General features: G+C 32.5%; 1 protein-coding gene across 2 annotated transcripts in view; it reads left to right on the forward strand.

Moving 5' to 3' along the window:
* STPG2 (sperm tail PG-rich repeat containing 2) overlaps positions 1 to 16,626 on the forward strand; it is a 586,771-nt gene that overhangs the window by 344,236 nt on the left and 225,909 nt on the right. For both annotated transcript variants that reach the window (XM_032861350.1, XM_032861361.1), the window contains one exon: positions 2,262 to 2,377. In XM_032861350.1, the coding sequence (XP_032717241.1) occupies positions 2,262 to 2,377 (116 nt within the window). The remainder of the gene's footprint in view (positions 1 to 2,261; positions 2,378 to 16,626) is intronic.

Consider the following 16,626-nt stretch of genomic DNA (forward strand, 5'->3'; position numbering starts at 1 on the left):
GCCCCCACCCCTAATTACTGTCTAAAGGCCTCATCTCGAAATACTATCACATTGGTGATTAGGGTTTTAATATATGAATTTGGTGGGGGGAGCACAAACTGAAATTCAGTTCATAGCAGTTTCTCACAAAGGCTTTATAATTTTGGATATCTATCTTCTTAATTGAATTGATGTTAGAAGGATTGAACTAGAGCCAAATGTCATCTTTTATTGTAAATTTTGAAGTGTCCAATGTTAATGAAGTTAAAGCCTTAAAAATGTTTCATGTGAATTGATCAATTCTAATATATTTTAGTTTTGGTGAAAACATCTGCAAGGATCTGTTCTTCAAAGTGGTAGTTTTTAATTGCATGTGTAATAGGGAGATGGAGGCATTACTTTTGTATTCTGCTAACATCTTTATATCTACTATTTCACTGTTTATGTCCATTGTCAATATTCTGTGCTCATGTTGTTCCTTCCTCTCCCCACACTGTCTCTTTGATGCCCTCTAATTTAGTTTCATTCATCATCATTGTTCCACATGCTCCAGAGTGACTTGTCTGTGAAGTCTCTTCTTGCAACATGATATAGTAAGACCTCTAAGCACTCTCTGGAAATACAGCCTGGGCAAGTGACAGATACTCGATAAGTGTTGGTTAACATGTGAATGGAGAAAAGAAAAGAAAAGAAAAAAAAACCTCTCCCTATTTTCTCTCTGTGATGTTTTACTAGCCATATTCTACTCACTAGATAATTTCCTTCTTTGACTATTCCCCTCCCTTCCTATATGCAGCTCCTCCAAGTTTCAGTCCTCAGTTATTCAATTTTCTCTGTCCATGCTCTTTTGCTTAAAGAAACCTCAGCTATTACTTCTATGTGAACAACTCCTTTCCTTTTCTCTAGGACAGCTTTCTCATGAGCTTCAGTTATGTATTTCCACTTGTCTTCTGAACATTTCTATTTGGGTATGCTGCCATCTTTTCAGACATAACTGGTTCAAAACCAAACACATGATGTTCCTCTCCAATGATACCTCTTATGCATTTTCTTATTTTTGTCACAGTATTGCCCTTTTAGTGGCCATTATTCATTTTTATCTTCTTCCAGTCACTATACATACTAAATATTTACTGCATCTCTTAGAAAATATTCTGAGTTGTTCTTCCTTTTCCTTACCAATGTTAGTAAACTCCTTATAGTGTCCCTAAAATAAATCTTCAAGTCATCCCATCCCATAATGTACGGCCAAAGTTTATTTCATAAACTACCTCTTTTTCATGAATCTCCTTTAGTCTAAAACCTTCTGGAGCTACCCACTACCTGTGGAAGTAGTTTCCAAAAGCTTTTTTTGTTTTTTATTTATTTTTAAAGATTTATTTATTTATTTGAGAGAGAGAGAGAGAGCTCACAGGTGTGAAGAGTCGGGCAGGGGTAGAGGGAGAGAGTCTCAAGCAGACTACCTGCCCTTGCTGGACTCCATCCCAGGACCCATGAGATCATGACCTGAGCTGAAACCAAGAGTTGGATCTTAACTGACTGAGCCACCCAGATGCCCCTCCAAAAGCTTTAAAAAAATTATTAGACAAATTTAGTTTAAAAAAAAAATGTATATAGGACCCAAACAAAGAAGAGTAAATCTAAAGCCGTTTGAATGAAAATAATTCAGGCTCCTTCTACGTATAGGGCTTTTCCTATACGTTGTTCCCTGGGCTCTTCTGCAGAATTCTGGGACACTTTAGAAGACAATTTGAAACCTATTGCCTCTAATACAAAATCCTTATTTAGGATTAGGCCCTATTTCATTCAACCCGTATGTTCATTACATCCAATCATTCCATGAATTCCATCTTTGTACCTTGGCTTCTATCATGTTTAGCACCTAGAATGCTGCTAAACTACTTATTTGCTTCTTTAAGTCTTATTTATATTTACAGATACATTTCAAGTACTACATCTTTGTTGAATATGTGAATGCCTTTTTAGGAAATAAAGGACTTGGTGTCTTTTCTCATGATGTATATGTATCTTGGGGGAGGTACTTTTTTTTTGGAAAAATACTTCTATATTACATTTAATTATTAGATGGACAAATGTCACTTTTTTGTGCTTATTATATTTCAAAGCCCTAACCTGAATGATTTTAAGCATTCAAAAAAAATGGGTCCAAGATTGTTTGATGCTAAAATTATACATTAAGAGCACAGATCTAAGAATAATAATATGACCCAAATCAATAATTTCAACATAATTTATTATTTTCTATATTTGTTTTCTTTTAGGACCTGCAACATATGATCCTGTTTTAAGGAAATCTTGCTCCATACCCTTATTTGTTAAAGCATCAAAGCGTTTTAAAGATTCCAAAGAGATAACTCCTGGTCCAGCGACATATGAGGTTTGTTACTAATATCTCTTTTATCAGTAGCAAAAGAATAGAATAATATCCAGAAAGTACTGAAAATGTTTACATTAAAGTCCTTTTCATATGTTTTATTCATATTTGGCTAATCAAACTCTTTTGGCTGTGGAAGTCATTTTTTAAAAAATATTTATTTATTTACTTATTTAGTGAGAGATAACATGAGCTGGGAGGAGGGGCAGAGGGAGAGGGAGAGAGAGAATCTTAAGCAGGCTCCACACTCTGTATGAGCCTGAAGTGGGGCTTGATCTAATGACCCTGAGATCATGACCTGGGCCGAAATCAAGTGTCTGACACTTAACTGACTGAGCCACCCAAGTCCTCCAGAAAGGCATTTTTGAATACATTCTGACATTTTAAAAAAAGATTGATTTATGAATTATTTAATTTATTAGTTTATCTATAAATGTCCACAACAGCATTTATATATATATATATACATATCTATATGTATGTATGTATTTTACATCCTTGCAACTTTAAAAACTTTGTTGTTTACATACACAAATGGAAATTTTTAAGTATTATTGCAATCATGGATTTAATGGAGGGCTCAGAAGATAGTGTGTTGGTCTAGTAAAATCACGTATTGATCTTTTATCTTCTTTTAATAAGTATAGATGCTATAGTTTAGATTCATAATAAATAAAGGACTCTTTTAAGCTCTGGGCCTTCTGATTATAAGGAGGCTTAAATAAATCTGCAGGTTTTAAAAATTGTGTTCACAATTGGCCTTTTATTCCTCATCTAGAATGAATAGGTCTCACATCCCCACTCTACTGTATAATTCCCATTATAATATTTTATAATGACTCATAGCAAGTAATTTAAGAATTAATTCTCAGTACAAACCACAGTGAATATAGTTTTTTGGGTTAGCTAATGACAAGTTCATTTTTCTTGAATGTATGGTTTTCTGCTTATTTAAAATGTCATAACCTAAAAACTTCTTTGGCATTCTGTCAATGCAAATTCATAATATAACATCAGGAAAAATGAAAAAGAAAATAAAATAAATGATCAAAGAGTTGTTATTTTACTTGTGGGCTGTTGATTCCCCGAAAAGACCACTGCTAATTCCTACTGATTAAGCAATGTGAATTTTATTTACTTCAGAAAGGGAGAATCTGCTATATAGTCTTAATAGTATTTCAGAAGGTGCAAGTCAAAGGACTTCTGATGTTTTAGGAACTGGGGTGTGTGATGTAAGACAGGTCTTACAAATGGGGAATTGGTTGGGATTGGGCAAAATTTATGACTTGTTTTCTTTGGGTTACTGGGCACAGTGAGGGAGTGTCTTGAAGCAAGTCTTGATCAGTAAGCTATCAGTCTTCATAAGTTAGTGGTATGGCTGTTCATAGTCTAATCAAATTATCACATTAAATCATTAGCTGAACCCTTCTCCCATACTTTTTTAAAACTGATTTTATGGGGCACCTGGGTGGCTCAGTGGATTGAGCCTCTGCCTTCAGCTCAGGTCATGATCTCAGGGTCCTGGGATGGAGACCTGCATCAGGCTTTCTGCTCAGCAGGGAGCCTACTTCCCCCTCTCTCTCTGCCTGCCTCTCTGCCTACTTGTGATCTCTCTCTCTCTGTCAAATAAATAAATAAAATATTTTAAAAAACCTAATTTTAATGGTATTTACAAATAATATCAGTAAATCTAATGTTTTCCTTTTATTTTGTTATATATTTATTATAGAAGGTGTATTTTCTAGTCTTTCTAATATTTAAAGACATTCTTTTTCTTTCATAAGATTTTATAAATTATATTTATACTTCCTCATAGTCATTTACTACAGCAAATTATTTTCTATGTCAAAGGAAAACATTTATGGGGTTGATAATGATGTTTATTCAGATACTGCTTGAAATTTCAAACTAATATGTCCTATATATATACTGCACTGCAAGGTAACTTTCCTGTTGAGAACTGAGTAATATTTTTTGCCTTTCAACACTATGTTTTCTTTAATATTTGAAAACTTTTTTGAACAGGTAATTTTCCTGAAAGATTTTCCTTTTTATAAGAAAAAGTTATTTTTAATCTGATAGGCCAATAAATCACTAGGTCTTTTTATTGTAACTTGCTCTTATTTTTTACTTCAATACTTTTTTTCTCTATTGACTTTAGTAAGTTTAATTTAAGTTGGTAACTCTTGAGAACAATTTGCCTTAAATATTTTAGTTCTTTTTTTACAGAAAAAGATGATTCTAGAAATTTAGAACATTGTTTTAAGACTTCAATATTATGTTCTATTTAAAAAGTGGTTAAATGTGTAGGACTTATGCCATTGTCTGTTACAGGCTTTCAGTGTCACATATTCATACTGGATCCAGCTTATCTAACGTGGGTGGTACTTATAATAATATCTATAACAATAGCTCTTCAAGTTACACAACCACATATGCAAATTCCACTTGCCATTTTTATTCTTGTGTGAATAATCTTTTGAGTTTCCCAGGCAGAATTAGTGTTTTCCTTTTTTTTTCTTTTTTGGGGTGTGTGTGGGGGGAGGGGTCAGATTTGCCATTGGATTATTATTCACACTATCTTTCAATTACAAGCTAATCTGTTTGTCTCTTTTGCTCCTTCTAGTTGTTGATATTTATTGGTTAGCTATTGCTGACCCTTTTGAAGATACAATGAAACCTAGAGACTCTTTACTTAGGAAGAAAACATTGCATGTACGCTCATAACAAAACCCTGTGTATACAATTTTAGATAGTTTATTTATCTACAAAAGCTCACCTATGGCTTCAGTCAAGAACTCCCAATAGTAGTTTCTGAGCTACATGAGAGCAAGATTTATTTACTTTTATATTACTAGGTCTTCAACCACAGACTCTGGCATATAGTAACATATTAATAAATGCTTATAGTATAAAGCAACACAATGGTTAATGGTAGGACTTTCTTCCCAGGATTAAGTCACTAATCTTTACCTATTAATAAACATTTACTTACTTAGTTCACAGTGAGAAGAATATGTATATGTTCTTTTAAAATAACAGCAGGTTTTACTGACTTATTCACATTCTCTTGTTGAGTAAGTCTTCTCACTAAATGCCAGCTTTTTAAGGTTTAAACACGAGGCACTACATTATTTTCTGGAAATTAAAATTGACAGTTATTGTATGAGAATATTTAAAAAACTAGATAGAAGAAATTTCAATGAATTTAACTTTTAAAAAAATCCTCATTTAAATATACAGAAAAATTTAAATACACGTCTCTTTAAAAAAGCAAATTCTACTGAAATTAATTGAAGTTTAATAATACAAGTATTTTTTGAATATAATTTTTTCTACTCTTTGAGATATAATTGACATATGTATATGTATTATAAATTATTGCCACAATGAGGTGGTAATAAATGATACCATCACCTTGCATAGTTGCCATTTTTTGTGTATATGGTGTTAACAGTTAATACCTACTCTTAAAGGTTAAGTAAGACCTATTGAAGTAATAATATAGTATTGTTAACTATAGTCACCATGCAGTATATAAGATCTCCAGAATTTATTCATTTTCTAAAAGAAGGTATATATCTTTTACCCAATTTCTTTCAATTTCTTCTATTTCTTAATCCCTGGCAAGCACAATTTTACTATATCCTAATCAGTACAGCTTTTATATACAAGTATAAACATACAGTATTTATTTTTCTCTGTCTAACCTATTTCACTTAGTATAATGCTTTCAAGATCCATCCATGTTGTCACAAATGGCAAGATAGCCTTCTTTTTATTTTTTTTTAAAATGGTTGGATAATATTCCATTGTTATGCACGCAAACCACAACTTTTTTATCCATTCGTCCATTGATGGATACTTAGGTTGTCCTGTATCTTTACTACTGTGAATAATGGTAGAGTGACAGGAAAGTGCAGATGTCTCTTCAAGACAATAATTCCTTTCCTTCAGATATATTCCCAGAATATAGTGTGGGAATTGCTGGTTATGGTAGTTATATTTTTAATTTTCAAGGAATTTCTGTACTGTTTTTTATAGTGGCTGTACCAATTTATATTCCCACCAACAGTGGACAATAGTTACCTTTTATCTACATCCTTATCAACATTTGTTATCTCTTGTCTTTTTGATGTTATCCATTCTAACAGATATGATGTGACATCTCATTGTGTTTTTGATTTGCATTTCCCTGATGATGAATAATGTTGAGCACTTTTTCATATACCTGTTGACCGTTTCTATATCTTCTTTGGAAAAATATTTATTCAGGTCCTCTGCCCATTTTTTTTTTTTAGTTTTTTTTTTCTTCTGTTGAGTTGTATGAGTTCCTCATATATTTCTTATATTATCCCCTTATCAGATAGATGGTTTGCACTTATTTTCTTCCTTTTATTGGTTGACTTTTCATTTTTTTTTCTTTTACTGTGCAGATACTCTTCAGTTTGATATAGTCCTGCTTGTTTATTTTAGTTATACTTGGTATTATATCTAAAAGAATCATTGCAAAGAATAATGTCAAGGAACTTCTTCCCTATGTTTTAGGAATTTCATGGTTTTAGGTGTTAGATTTAAGTCTTTGATTCAGTTTTTTTGGTGAGTATTATGTTAAGGCTGCAATTTTATTCTTTTGCAGGTGCCTATCCAGTTTTCCTAAAACCATTTATTAGAAGAGACTATCCTTTACCTATTGTATATTCTTAGTATCCTTCTCAAGGATTAGTTGATCATACATTGCAAAAGTTAATTTCTGGGCTCTCAATTCTTTTGTCTTTGTATATTTGTCTGTTTTTAGGCTAGTACCATACTGTTTTGATTACTATAGCCTTGTAATATATTTTGAAATTAGAAAGTGTGATACCTTTAGCTTTATTGTTCTTTCTCAGGATTGCTTTGGCTGCTTCAGGTATTCTGTGGTTCCATACAAATTTTGACTGTTTTTTTTTTTATTTCTGTAAAAAATGCCTTTGGGATTTCGATAGGGATTGCATTGAATATCAATTTAGGCAGTATACACATTTTAAAATTAGTGATTTTTTAGCTCACAAACCATAGGATATCTTGCTATTTTTTTGTGTCTTGAAGTTTTCTCATCACTGTCTTATAATTTTCAGTGTACAGATCTTTAACTTCCTTGGTTACATGTCCCTAAGTATTTTTCTTTGTTTGTTTTTGATGCTATTAAAAATGGGATCATTTAAAAAATATTTTTGGATAGTTTGTTGTTAGTGTATATAATGTAACTAATTTTTTTGGTGTTCATTTTGTATCCTGTAACTTCACTGAATCCATTTATTATTTCTAACAAATTGTGGTACCTTTAGGATTATCTATATATAAGATTATGTCATCTGCAAGCAGATAATTTCACTTCATTTTTTCTAATCTGGATGATATTTATTCCTTTTTCTTGCCTAACTGCTCTTGATAGGACTTCTAGTGCCACATTAAATAGGCATGGGTAGAATGAGCACTCTTATCTTCATCTTGTTTTAGCAAAAAATCTTTTAGCTTTTTATTACTGAATATGATATTAGATGTGGGCATGTCATATATGATCTTTATTATATTGAGTTATGTTTATTCTATATCCAATTTGCTGAGGGTTTTTATCATAAAATGATGCTGGATTTTGTTAATTTTTTTTGCATATATTGAGATGATCATATGATTTTTATCTTTTATTCTGTTAATGTGTTATATCACATTTATTGATTTGTATATGTTGAACCATCCTTGCATCCCAGAAATAAATCTCACTTGATCATGATATAAGATCCTTTCAAGGTGCTGTTGAATTCAGTGTGGTAGTATTTTGTTGAGAAAGTTGCATCATCAGGTATTAATGTCCTATAATTTTCTATTCTTGTAATATCCTTATCTAGCTTTGCTATCAGCGAAATGCTGGCCTTATAAAATGAGTTTGAGAGTATTATCTGCTCATCAAATGTTTGGGAGAATTTGAGAATGACTGGCATTGATTCTTTAAAATATAAGTAGAATCTACCAGTGAAACCATCTGGTCCTGGGCTTTTCTTTGTTGGGAGGTTTTTGATTGGGATGATTTAATCTTCTTTCTAGTTGTGGGTCTGTTCAGATTTTCTGTTTTTTTCATAATTTAGTGTTGGTAGGTTGTATGTTTTAGGAATTTATCCATTTCTTCTAGGTCATTCAATTCTTGGTGTATAATTGTTTATAGTAATTTCTTATGATCCTGTTTCTGTGGTGTTTGTTAGTTGTAATGGCTCCTCTTTGAGGATGAATTTGTCTTCTCTTTTTTCCTTAGTCTAGCTAAAGCCTGTCAGTTTTCTTTTTTTTTTTTTTAAGATTTTATCTATTTATTTGAGAGAGAGAGTGAGAGAAAGAGAGCATGAACAGGGGCAGGGGCAGAAGGAGAAACAGACTCCGTGCTGAGGAGCCTGATGCAGGTGATCCTGGAACTCCAAGATCATGACTTGAGTTGAAGGCAGATGCTTAACCCAGGTGTCTCTGGTCTGTCAATTTTCTTTCTTCCTTTCTCTTTAAAAAAAAAAAAAAACAGATTTTTTGTTTCATTCATCTTTTGTATTGTTTTCTGGTCTGTATTTCATGTATTTATGTCCTGATCTTTGTTGTCTCCTTCTTTCTGCTAACTTTGGACTTAATTTGTTCTTTTTCTATGTAAAATTATTATTATTATTTTTTTTAATTTGTGATCTTTTTTTTTTTTTTTTAAGATTTTGTTTATTTATTTGACAGAGAGAGACACAGTGAGAGAAGGAACACAAGCAGGGGGAGTGGGAGAAGGAGAAGCAGGCTTCCCTCCGAGCAGGGAGCCTGATGTGGGGCTTGATCTCTGGACCCTGGAATCATCACCTGAGCTGAAGGCAAACACTTAACGACTGAGCCACCCAGGCATCCCCTTTTTTGTTTTTTTCTTAATGTAAGCATTTAATGCTATAAACTTTCCTCTCAAAACTGCTTTTACTACCTCTCATAAATTTTGGTATGTTTTGTTTCCATTTTTATTTGTTTCAAAATATTTTTGGCTTCTCATTTGATTTCTTCTTTGATCCATTTGTTGTTCAAGAGTGTGTTGTTTAATTTCTACATATTTGTGAATTTATTGTTTTTTTCCCTTTTATTGATTTCTAATTTCATACCATTGGGGTTGGAAAATATATTTGTTATATTTCAATCTCCTTACATTTGCTAAGCCTTGTTTTGTGACCTAACAATCTATCTTGGAAACTGTTTCTTGTGCACTTGAGAAGAATGTATTCTTTTGTATTTCATAGAATATTCCATATGTGTCCATTAGGTCCTTCTGGTCCAAGGCATAGTTCAAATCCAATTTTTTTTATTGATTTTGTATCTGGATAATCTATCCATTTTTGAAAGTGATGATTGAAATTCTCTACTCTTACTGTATTGTCTGTTTCACCCTGTAGGTCTGTTAGGGTTTGTTTAATACATTTAGGTACTCTGTTTTTGGGTGCATATATATTTACAATTGTTATATCCTCTTGATGAATTTGCCACTTTGTGATTATATAATGACTTCCTTTGTATGCTTTTACAATTTTTGACTTTAAGTCTATTTTTTTATGATATAAGTGTATTTATCCTTGCTCTCTTATTTCCTACTTGCATAGAATATCTTTTTCTGTCCCTTTACTTTCAATCTATGTGTACCCTTAAACCTGAAATACCCATACAGTTGTGTTTTTTTTTTTTTTAATCCATCTAGCCACTCTATGTCTATGATAGGTTAGGACTTAACTAATGCCACTTTATTAATTATTTTAGCTGTTTTATCTTGTAGAGCTGCAGAAGCCAAAGCTGGCTATGGTCATGTCCCCTAGGGTCTGACATAGGCAGAGAGGAGCTCAAATGGCTAGTATCTTATACTTGTCCAGTCACAGATACCTTGGATGAATGCTAGTGTTGTCCCAGATTCTGGCAGGGGTGGTTGGGGGACTGAAAGAAGTGGCTCATGTGGCTGGCATCAGTGAATTCAAATACCTGTGAGGGGGAAAGCTAATGAAATCTACTGCGGTCTGCAGCAGGTGTGCTGGACTTAGGCTTTGTCATCAGTGGTGAAATCTGCTGAATTTGTCTGCAGAGTAGGTCTCTGTGAACTGTAATTGCTTATGATGTATGTATGCTAATAATAGCCTCTGCTTTTTCTTTCTTGTTTCTAGCCAGCTCTAAATGTCTTAGTTTTGTAGGTCTGGGTAGGGTGAAACCAAAGTAGGACTTTCCTACAGTACCCCTAACAGGCTGGAGAAGATGATCACTCACTCTATTCTTATTTTGTTGGTGAATGAAACTCTTTCATGCTGGGAAGTTGCTTCTTGGCATTAAAAAATGCCACTTGGAGGAAGAAAAAAACAGGCAAAATTGAGTTGTCTTCTTTCTCTTCTTATGCTATTATTCTCAGTTTTTTGGTTATAATGTGTTGTTAAAATTTCCCAGGTGGACTCTAAACGTCTTCCAGAGCTGTTTTTGTTCATGGATAGCTGTCCAGTCATTGATTTCTGTGAGAAAACAGGGAATCTTTGTTCTCCTACATCACCATTTTTTTTTCCCACTGAAATACCAGTAATTTTTTCTCCCAACACTTTGAATTTATCATCCCACTTCCTTCTGTCCTCCAAGGTGTCTGCTGAAAAATCCATTGACAGTTTTGTGAGGATTCACTTGTAGGTATGACAAGTCACCTTTCTCTTAGTGCTTTCAAAATTCTCTCTTTGTGTTTGACTTCTGATGAGTTGATTATAATATATCTTGCAGATGTTTTGTATCCATTTTCCATGAGGGATCTTTTGGGCTTCCTTAATCTGATCTCCATTTCCTTCCCCAGAACTGGGACATTTTTAGTCACTTTTTCTTTGAAAAATTTATCTGGTCGCTTCTCTGTCTTCTCCTTGTGGAACTCCTATAAGGCCTTTATTGATTCATTTGCAGATGTTTCCTGGGCCCTTAAGCTTTATTCATTATTTTTCCTTTTTCTTTTTGCTCCTCTGACTGAATAATTGTGAATGACTTGTCTTTGCATTTGTATTCCTATCTTCTGTTTGATCTAGTATGATATTGAAATCCTCTAATGCATTTTTTCTGTTTAATTTTACCTGTGACTGTATGATTTCTGTTTGTTACTTTTTGATATTTTTCTCTTTGTTGAAATTCTCACTTCGTTCTTGCATTCTTCTAACTTTGATGAGCATCTTTACATTGGTTATTTTGAATAGTCAAAATAGACAGGCAAATCATATATCTCCATTTCATTAGGAAAAGAGGTTTATCTTGTTCCTTTACTTGAACATGTTTCTCTGTTTCTTCGTTTTCCTTGATTCTCTGTTTTGGTGCCTGTACATTAAATATAACAGCTACCTCTCCTAGTGTTCATTACTGACCTCATATAGGGCAAGACCCTTACCAATAAGTGCAACCAGAGATTGTGAAGACACCTCTCAACCTTTGTGCTAGTTCAACCTGCTTCCTTTCTTCTTAGCTAGAGTATGCTGGATTCTATCAGTGTGTGGAGATAAATGAGACAGATGCAAGTTCCTCATGCAGTCCCCATAGAAGCTGAATCATTAGATGTACTAACTCTTTCCTTCCTCAGGGATAAATTAGGATCTGAGGTTTTTAGCCTGTTTGCTCTGCACTTAGCTGGGAAGAGAGGCTCTGACAATTAGTTGTGTTCTAGATTAAATGTTGTCTTTGTTTTCACTAACTCCTAGGCTTCTTATATTTTAGTGCATTTTTTGTTTTGTTTTGTTTTGGTGTTTTGTTTTTATTTACTAATGTAATAAAGAACAGTTCTTTGGACTTCTCAAAAGAAGCATAAGTACAATGGAAGGGAGATTCAGAAATTTACCATTTGAGCCTCATAATTGCAAGTTCAACTAGGAGGTATGAGATTTGAGGAGAGACGATATCTCCAAGTCACTCGATTTTGTTCATTATTACTTGACAAAATGTATGTTAGATATCAATGTTAATCTCAGATGAGCTCCATTCAGCTTGATATTAATATATACTTGTCTCAGATCCTGACAAATGAAACTTTTATTATTATGAGAAATTTCTTAAGTTTTGGTGAGACTTTGTAGGTATTATAGAAGAGAGTTAAGAATAACTGCTTTTGATACCATGGTCCAAATTATTTTTTAATATAGAAAATTATCTACACATAATCTTGACAGTAACTAAAATGGAATAGGCAGTATAAGATCAGAAATATCAAAAAATTTTCTAGAGTGTAAGAGTGTCTATATTCGTTCCAAAAGGCCACTTTACAACAGATAAAAGGATTCCAAGTATATAAGTACTTAGACTTCTATTTTCTGCTTCAACTGGAATGACTCCATTTTTTATGCATCATAAATTATACATTTGCATAAAAGTACATTAGAGAAAGAGTTCCATGACCTAAAGTTAAAAACAAAATTTAAAGTCGCAGTTGTAGGGCGCCTGGGTGGCTCAGTTGGTTAAGCGACTGCCTTTGGCTCAGGTCATGATCCTGGATTCCTGGGACAGAGTCCCGCATCGGGCTCCCAGCTCCATGGGGAGTCTGCTTCTCCCTCTGACATTCTTCCCTCTCATGCTCTCTCTCACTCTCTTTCTCTCTCAAATAAATAAAATAAAAAAAAAAAAAAGTCACAGCTGTAGAGAAAAGGTAGGTTCATTGCATTAAGAGAAAACTTGTTCTAAATCTCACTTCAGTCATTTAATAACTCAGATAGAAGGATAAAAATCTCCTACAAATACAGTACAAAAAATGTGCCAAAAAGTGTTTTGTCTTTCTTTATTATTATTTTTTGCAGTACTAACAGTTGGATCCATACATGTAATTACTGTTATTATTACTTTTGTTTTATGACTATCCTCATTTATTTTTAGTGTACAGATATGAACCCAGTCTGGTGTAGGCTCTGAGAATCCAAAAATTAAGAAAAAAATATCTTTGTTCTCAAATATGTAGCAATCTGTTAAAGAGAAAAATATGTAACTATTTTAATTACAATAAAATAATTATTATATTAAGTAAAATGTACCAAAATGTAGAGTAGGAATCTATAAGTCAACCGAATCAGGCAATCTTCACAAGGCATTTTATTTGAAATATGAGAATAATGGGAATTTTCTGCTTGGACAAGCCAAGGGAACATATTCTAGGCCAAAGGAACAATATATTCAAACTCCAAGAGACACTAGAGAATAAAATATCCTTGGCAAGATTTTATTAAGTCTGAACTGCTATAATATAAAATGAATGGCATGGCATTAGACATGTAGAAAATGTTAGATCACAAAATACACTAATCAATATGCAGAGTTTTTGTTCTCTCAACTATGGTGTAGACGCTAAAGATTCTGAGTAGAGTTATAATATAGCATATTGATATAAATTAAGCAAAATCCATTTTTTAATTTTTTAGTATTTTAAAATATTATTTTTTCCCTTTTTTTCTGGATAAATTGCTAATAAAGGATGCTAAGGGTTGATTGAAATTATATAGTTTTTTGAATGAAAGATAGTTCCTAAGTTTATTTCCAAATGCTCCTAATATCTTTGCAGAAAATATTTGGTTGTAGTTCTAATTTATATTTATTTTAAACTTCTACTTTAAAAAAAAACCCTTTTATACTTCAGTTTCAAAGTTTGTGGGATAGTTTTTCATATCCTTTGGAAATGCAATTTAAATTTTTGCTTTTAGAAATCAGTTTTGCACTTCAATTCTGAAAGTCATGGCACATTACTTAAAACCCCAAAATGAATGCTTAAAAGATACCTGTCGTTTGTCATTCCCTATAAAACTTCTCTGACTCTCCATGGACTTCATCCTTAGTTTGATTTTCTCCTTTCATTTCTGCTTACACAGCTCTTGATATTCCTTGGAACTTCCTAAGTTAGTAAATTTGAGGAGACTTGTTAAGGTCTTTCCTGGGAAATCTATTTTCAGCTTATCATATTAGGCCTTGAGATGCCTGTCAGAGGTATGGTCTATTCTAATAATATCCTGAGAGGATTCCAGGTTAATCATGTTACTAGTTATTGCATTGGAATAAGGATGAAATCTTTGGACTTTAAAGACTGGTTTCAGCCTAGAAAGTTGTCTTGCTGATTATATATTATGAATCCTTTTCATGGAGTCCATAAACCCTTTAAAAGAAGTAGAATCTTGTGTGCTCATACACTTGTGTAATTTTCTGTGGATGGTTTCCCTAATACTCTCAAAGGTAACTAACTCCCCTCCATCACCACCAAAAATAAAAAGTGTAAGAATCACTTCTTTTTACTAAAAGAATACTTTTAACTATTAATAATTCAGAGAAAGAACAGAGAATCATTCCCACATGAGGTGATGCTGTCAAGAAAAGAATCAAGCTCTGGCCATGCTAATTGCCATAACTGCAAACCTCTTTAGGTACTAAGTCATTACTTTCCTGTGTATGTATATTTGATTTACAATGAAATTATTTGTAGAATTATCTATCTAAAATGTTTATAAAATTGGGAAAGTTATATGTGATATTTTATGTAGAGAATGGAGTACAATAGTTTAAAAGATGAATGAAATACATGATTTTTGCAATGGCATTGGGTGATGATTTGAATGCAACAATATAAAAAATAGAGTGGGAAGAAACCAGTTTCATATCCATTTAACCTATTTTTAACTTGAAATAGTGTTATTTTAATGGGTTATACTGAAATATATTTAATTTTTTGATGTCTCAATATACTAAAAAGATCTAAGCTATCACTATTTTTATTACCAAAAAGTACTTTTACTTAAGACATAATTTGAGTTTGATCTATGAAATCAGGAAAAACTCTTACCAAAATGAAAGTTATGTATTTTTCTACTCTGCTCTGATTGCAATGTAGAAGTTTTATTATTTATTCAAAATAGTATTTCAGTTTTAACTTCTTTATAATTAGCAATGTTTATAACCAAGGAAAGTATATTTTATAAATAGTTACCAAGTTTTTATCTCTAGTTATCATAATAAATCATATTTTTATTTTCATCTTTTCCTAAAATATAAACATTAGTCTACCAGGCCATAACATCTTGTTTGTAAGTTGAGGTTTAATTGTGGATTAGAATCATTGTTAGAGGAGAATCAGTAAATTAGTAAGGAAAGTAGACTTTGTTTTGAATTCTCAACAATAAAATCACTAGAGATATCAACTATTTTCTTCTTTAAGAAAGAAAGAGATAAGTCTCATATTCTCTTTGACAGTCAAAAAATAATTTATTGACAAATGCCAAAAAATACACCCTCTGGCCCTCTTTTTCTTCTAATACCACCCAGTTCCAAGGATGATGCCCCTCAAGGCTCAGTGTATTCCTTCCCTTGGACTTGCTGCACTAATTAAAGTCTGACTGGATATTGGCACTTGGTGCAGTAATGTTTTATCTCCACTCATTCTGTCATTGATGTTGACCTAGTCATTCCTGAGGCTATTGATATTGACCTGTTTATGCTGGTGTTCAATGGCTCTACTTTTGAAAAACAGAGGGTACTACAAAAATATATATTTTTTATTCACAGTTTTTTAGAGTCCCAAGTTACATTATTTTCTTTGATGTTTCTTTTTCTTTCTTAGCACCTTTTTTTTCTTAGTTCTAGAAGAAGTTGGAAGAAAGAAATATCAAAGGAATCATATAAATTAATAGGCACATTTATAAGCTAGGGCCACTTATTTTTAGCCAGGTACCCTAAAATCTCTTCCTTCAGTGTTAGCTCTTTGCTCACCAGATATTTTATAGAGAGAAATGTTAAATGATTGGTTTCCTCACATTGATTAAGAACATTGGAACAGACCATTCATATATTTGTATATTAATTACACATCAGGGATCAAGAATAGTCTTTGATTTTTATATAAGTAGTACCACCTATATTGACTATTCTTGGTGCATCTTAGATAGTTCTGACTTGCCCAAATAGATTCATATTTTTGCCTTGAGGACTAGAACAGGCCACTTCCTGGCTATTTTCTGTAGCAATGCTCTTAAAATCTTATAAGATAGTCCACTTTGTGTCCTGGAAAGCATTAATTTCTTTATAGTTGAATCTGATATGGTAGCTCAAACTTAATTATCATGAGTCTGAAATATATTTCATTCTGAAAAGCTGTTGTCAGTAAAATGTAAAAAAAAAAAATCAATTACTCTAATTTACGAGGGAAAAGGGGGAGGATAGTATTCACCTTGTAAAAGTAAAATGCTTTTTTGTATTCTTTA

This window comes from Lontra canadensis, unplaced genomic scaffold (assembly GCF_010015895.1).
Source record: "Lontra canadensis isolate GAN:19392208 unplaced genomic scaffold, GSC_riverotter_1.0 scaffold1, whole genome shotgun sequence".
In the NCBI taxonomy this organism is placed as follows: domain Eukaryota; kingdom Metazoa; phylum Chordata; class Mammalia; order Carnivora; family Mustelidae; genus Lontra; species Lontra canadensis.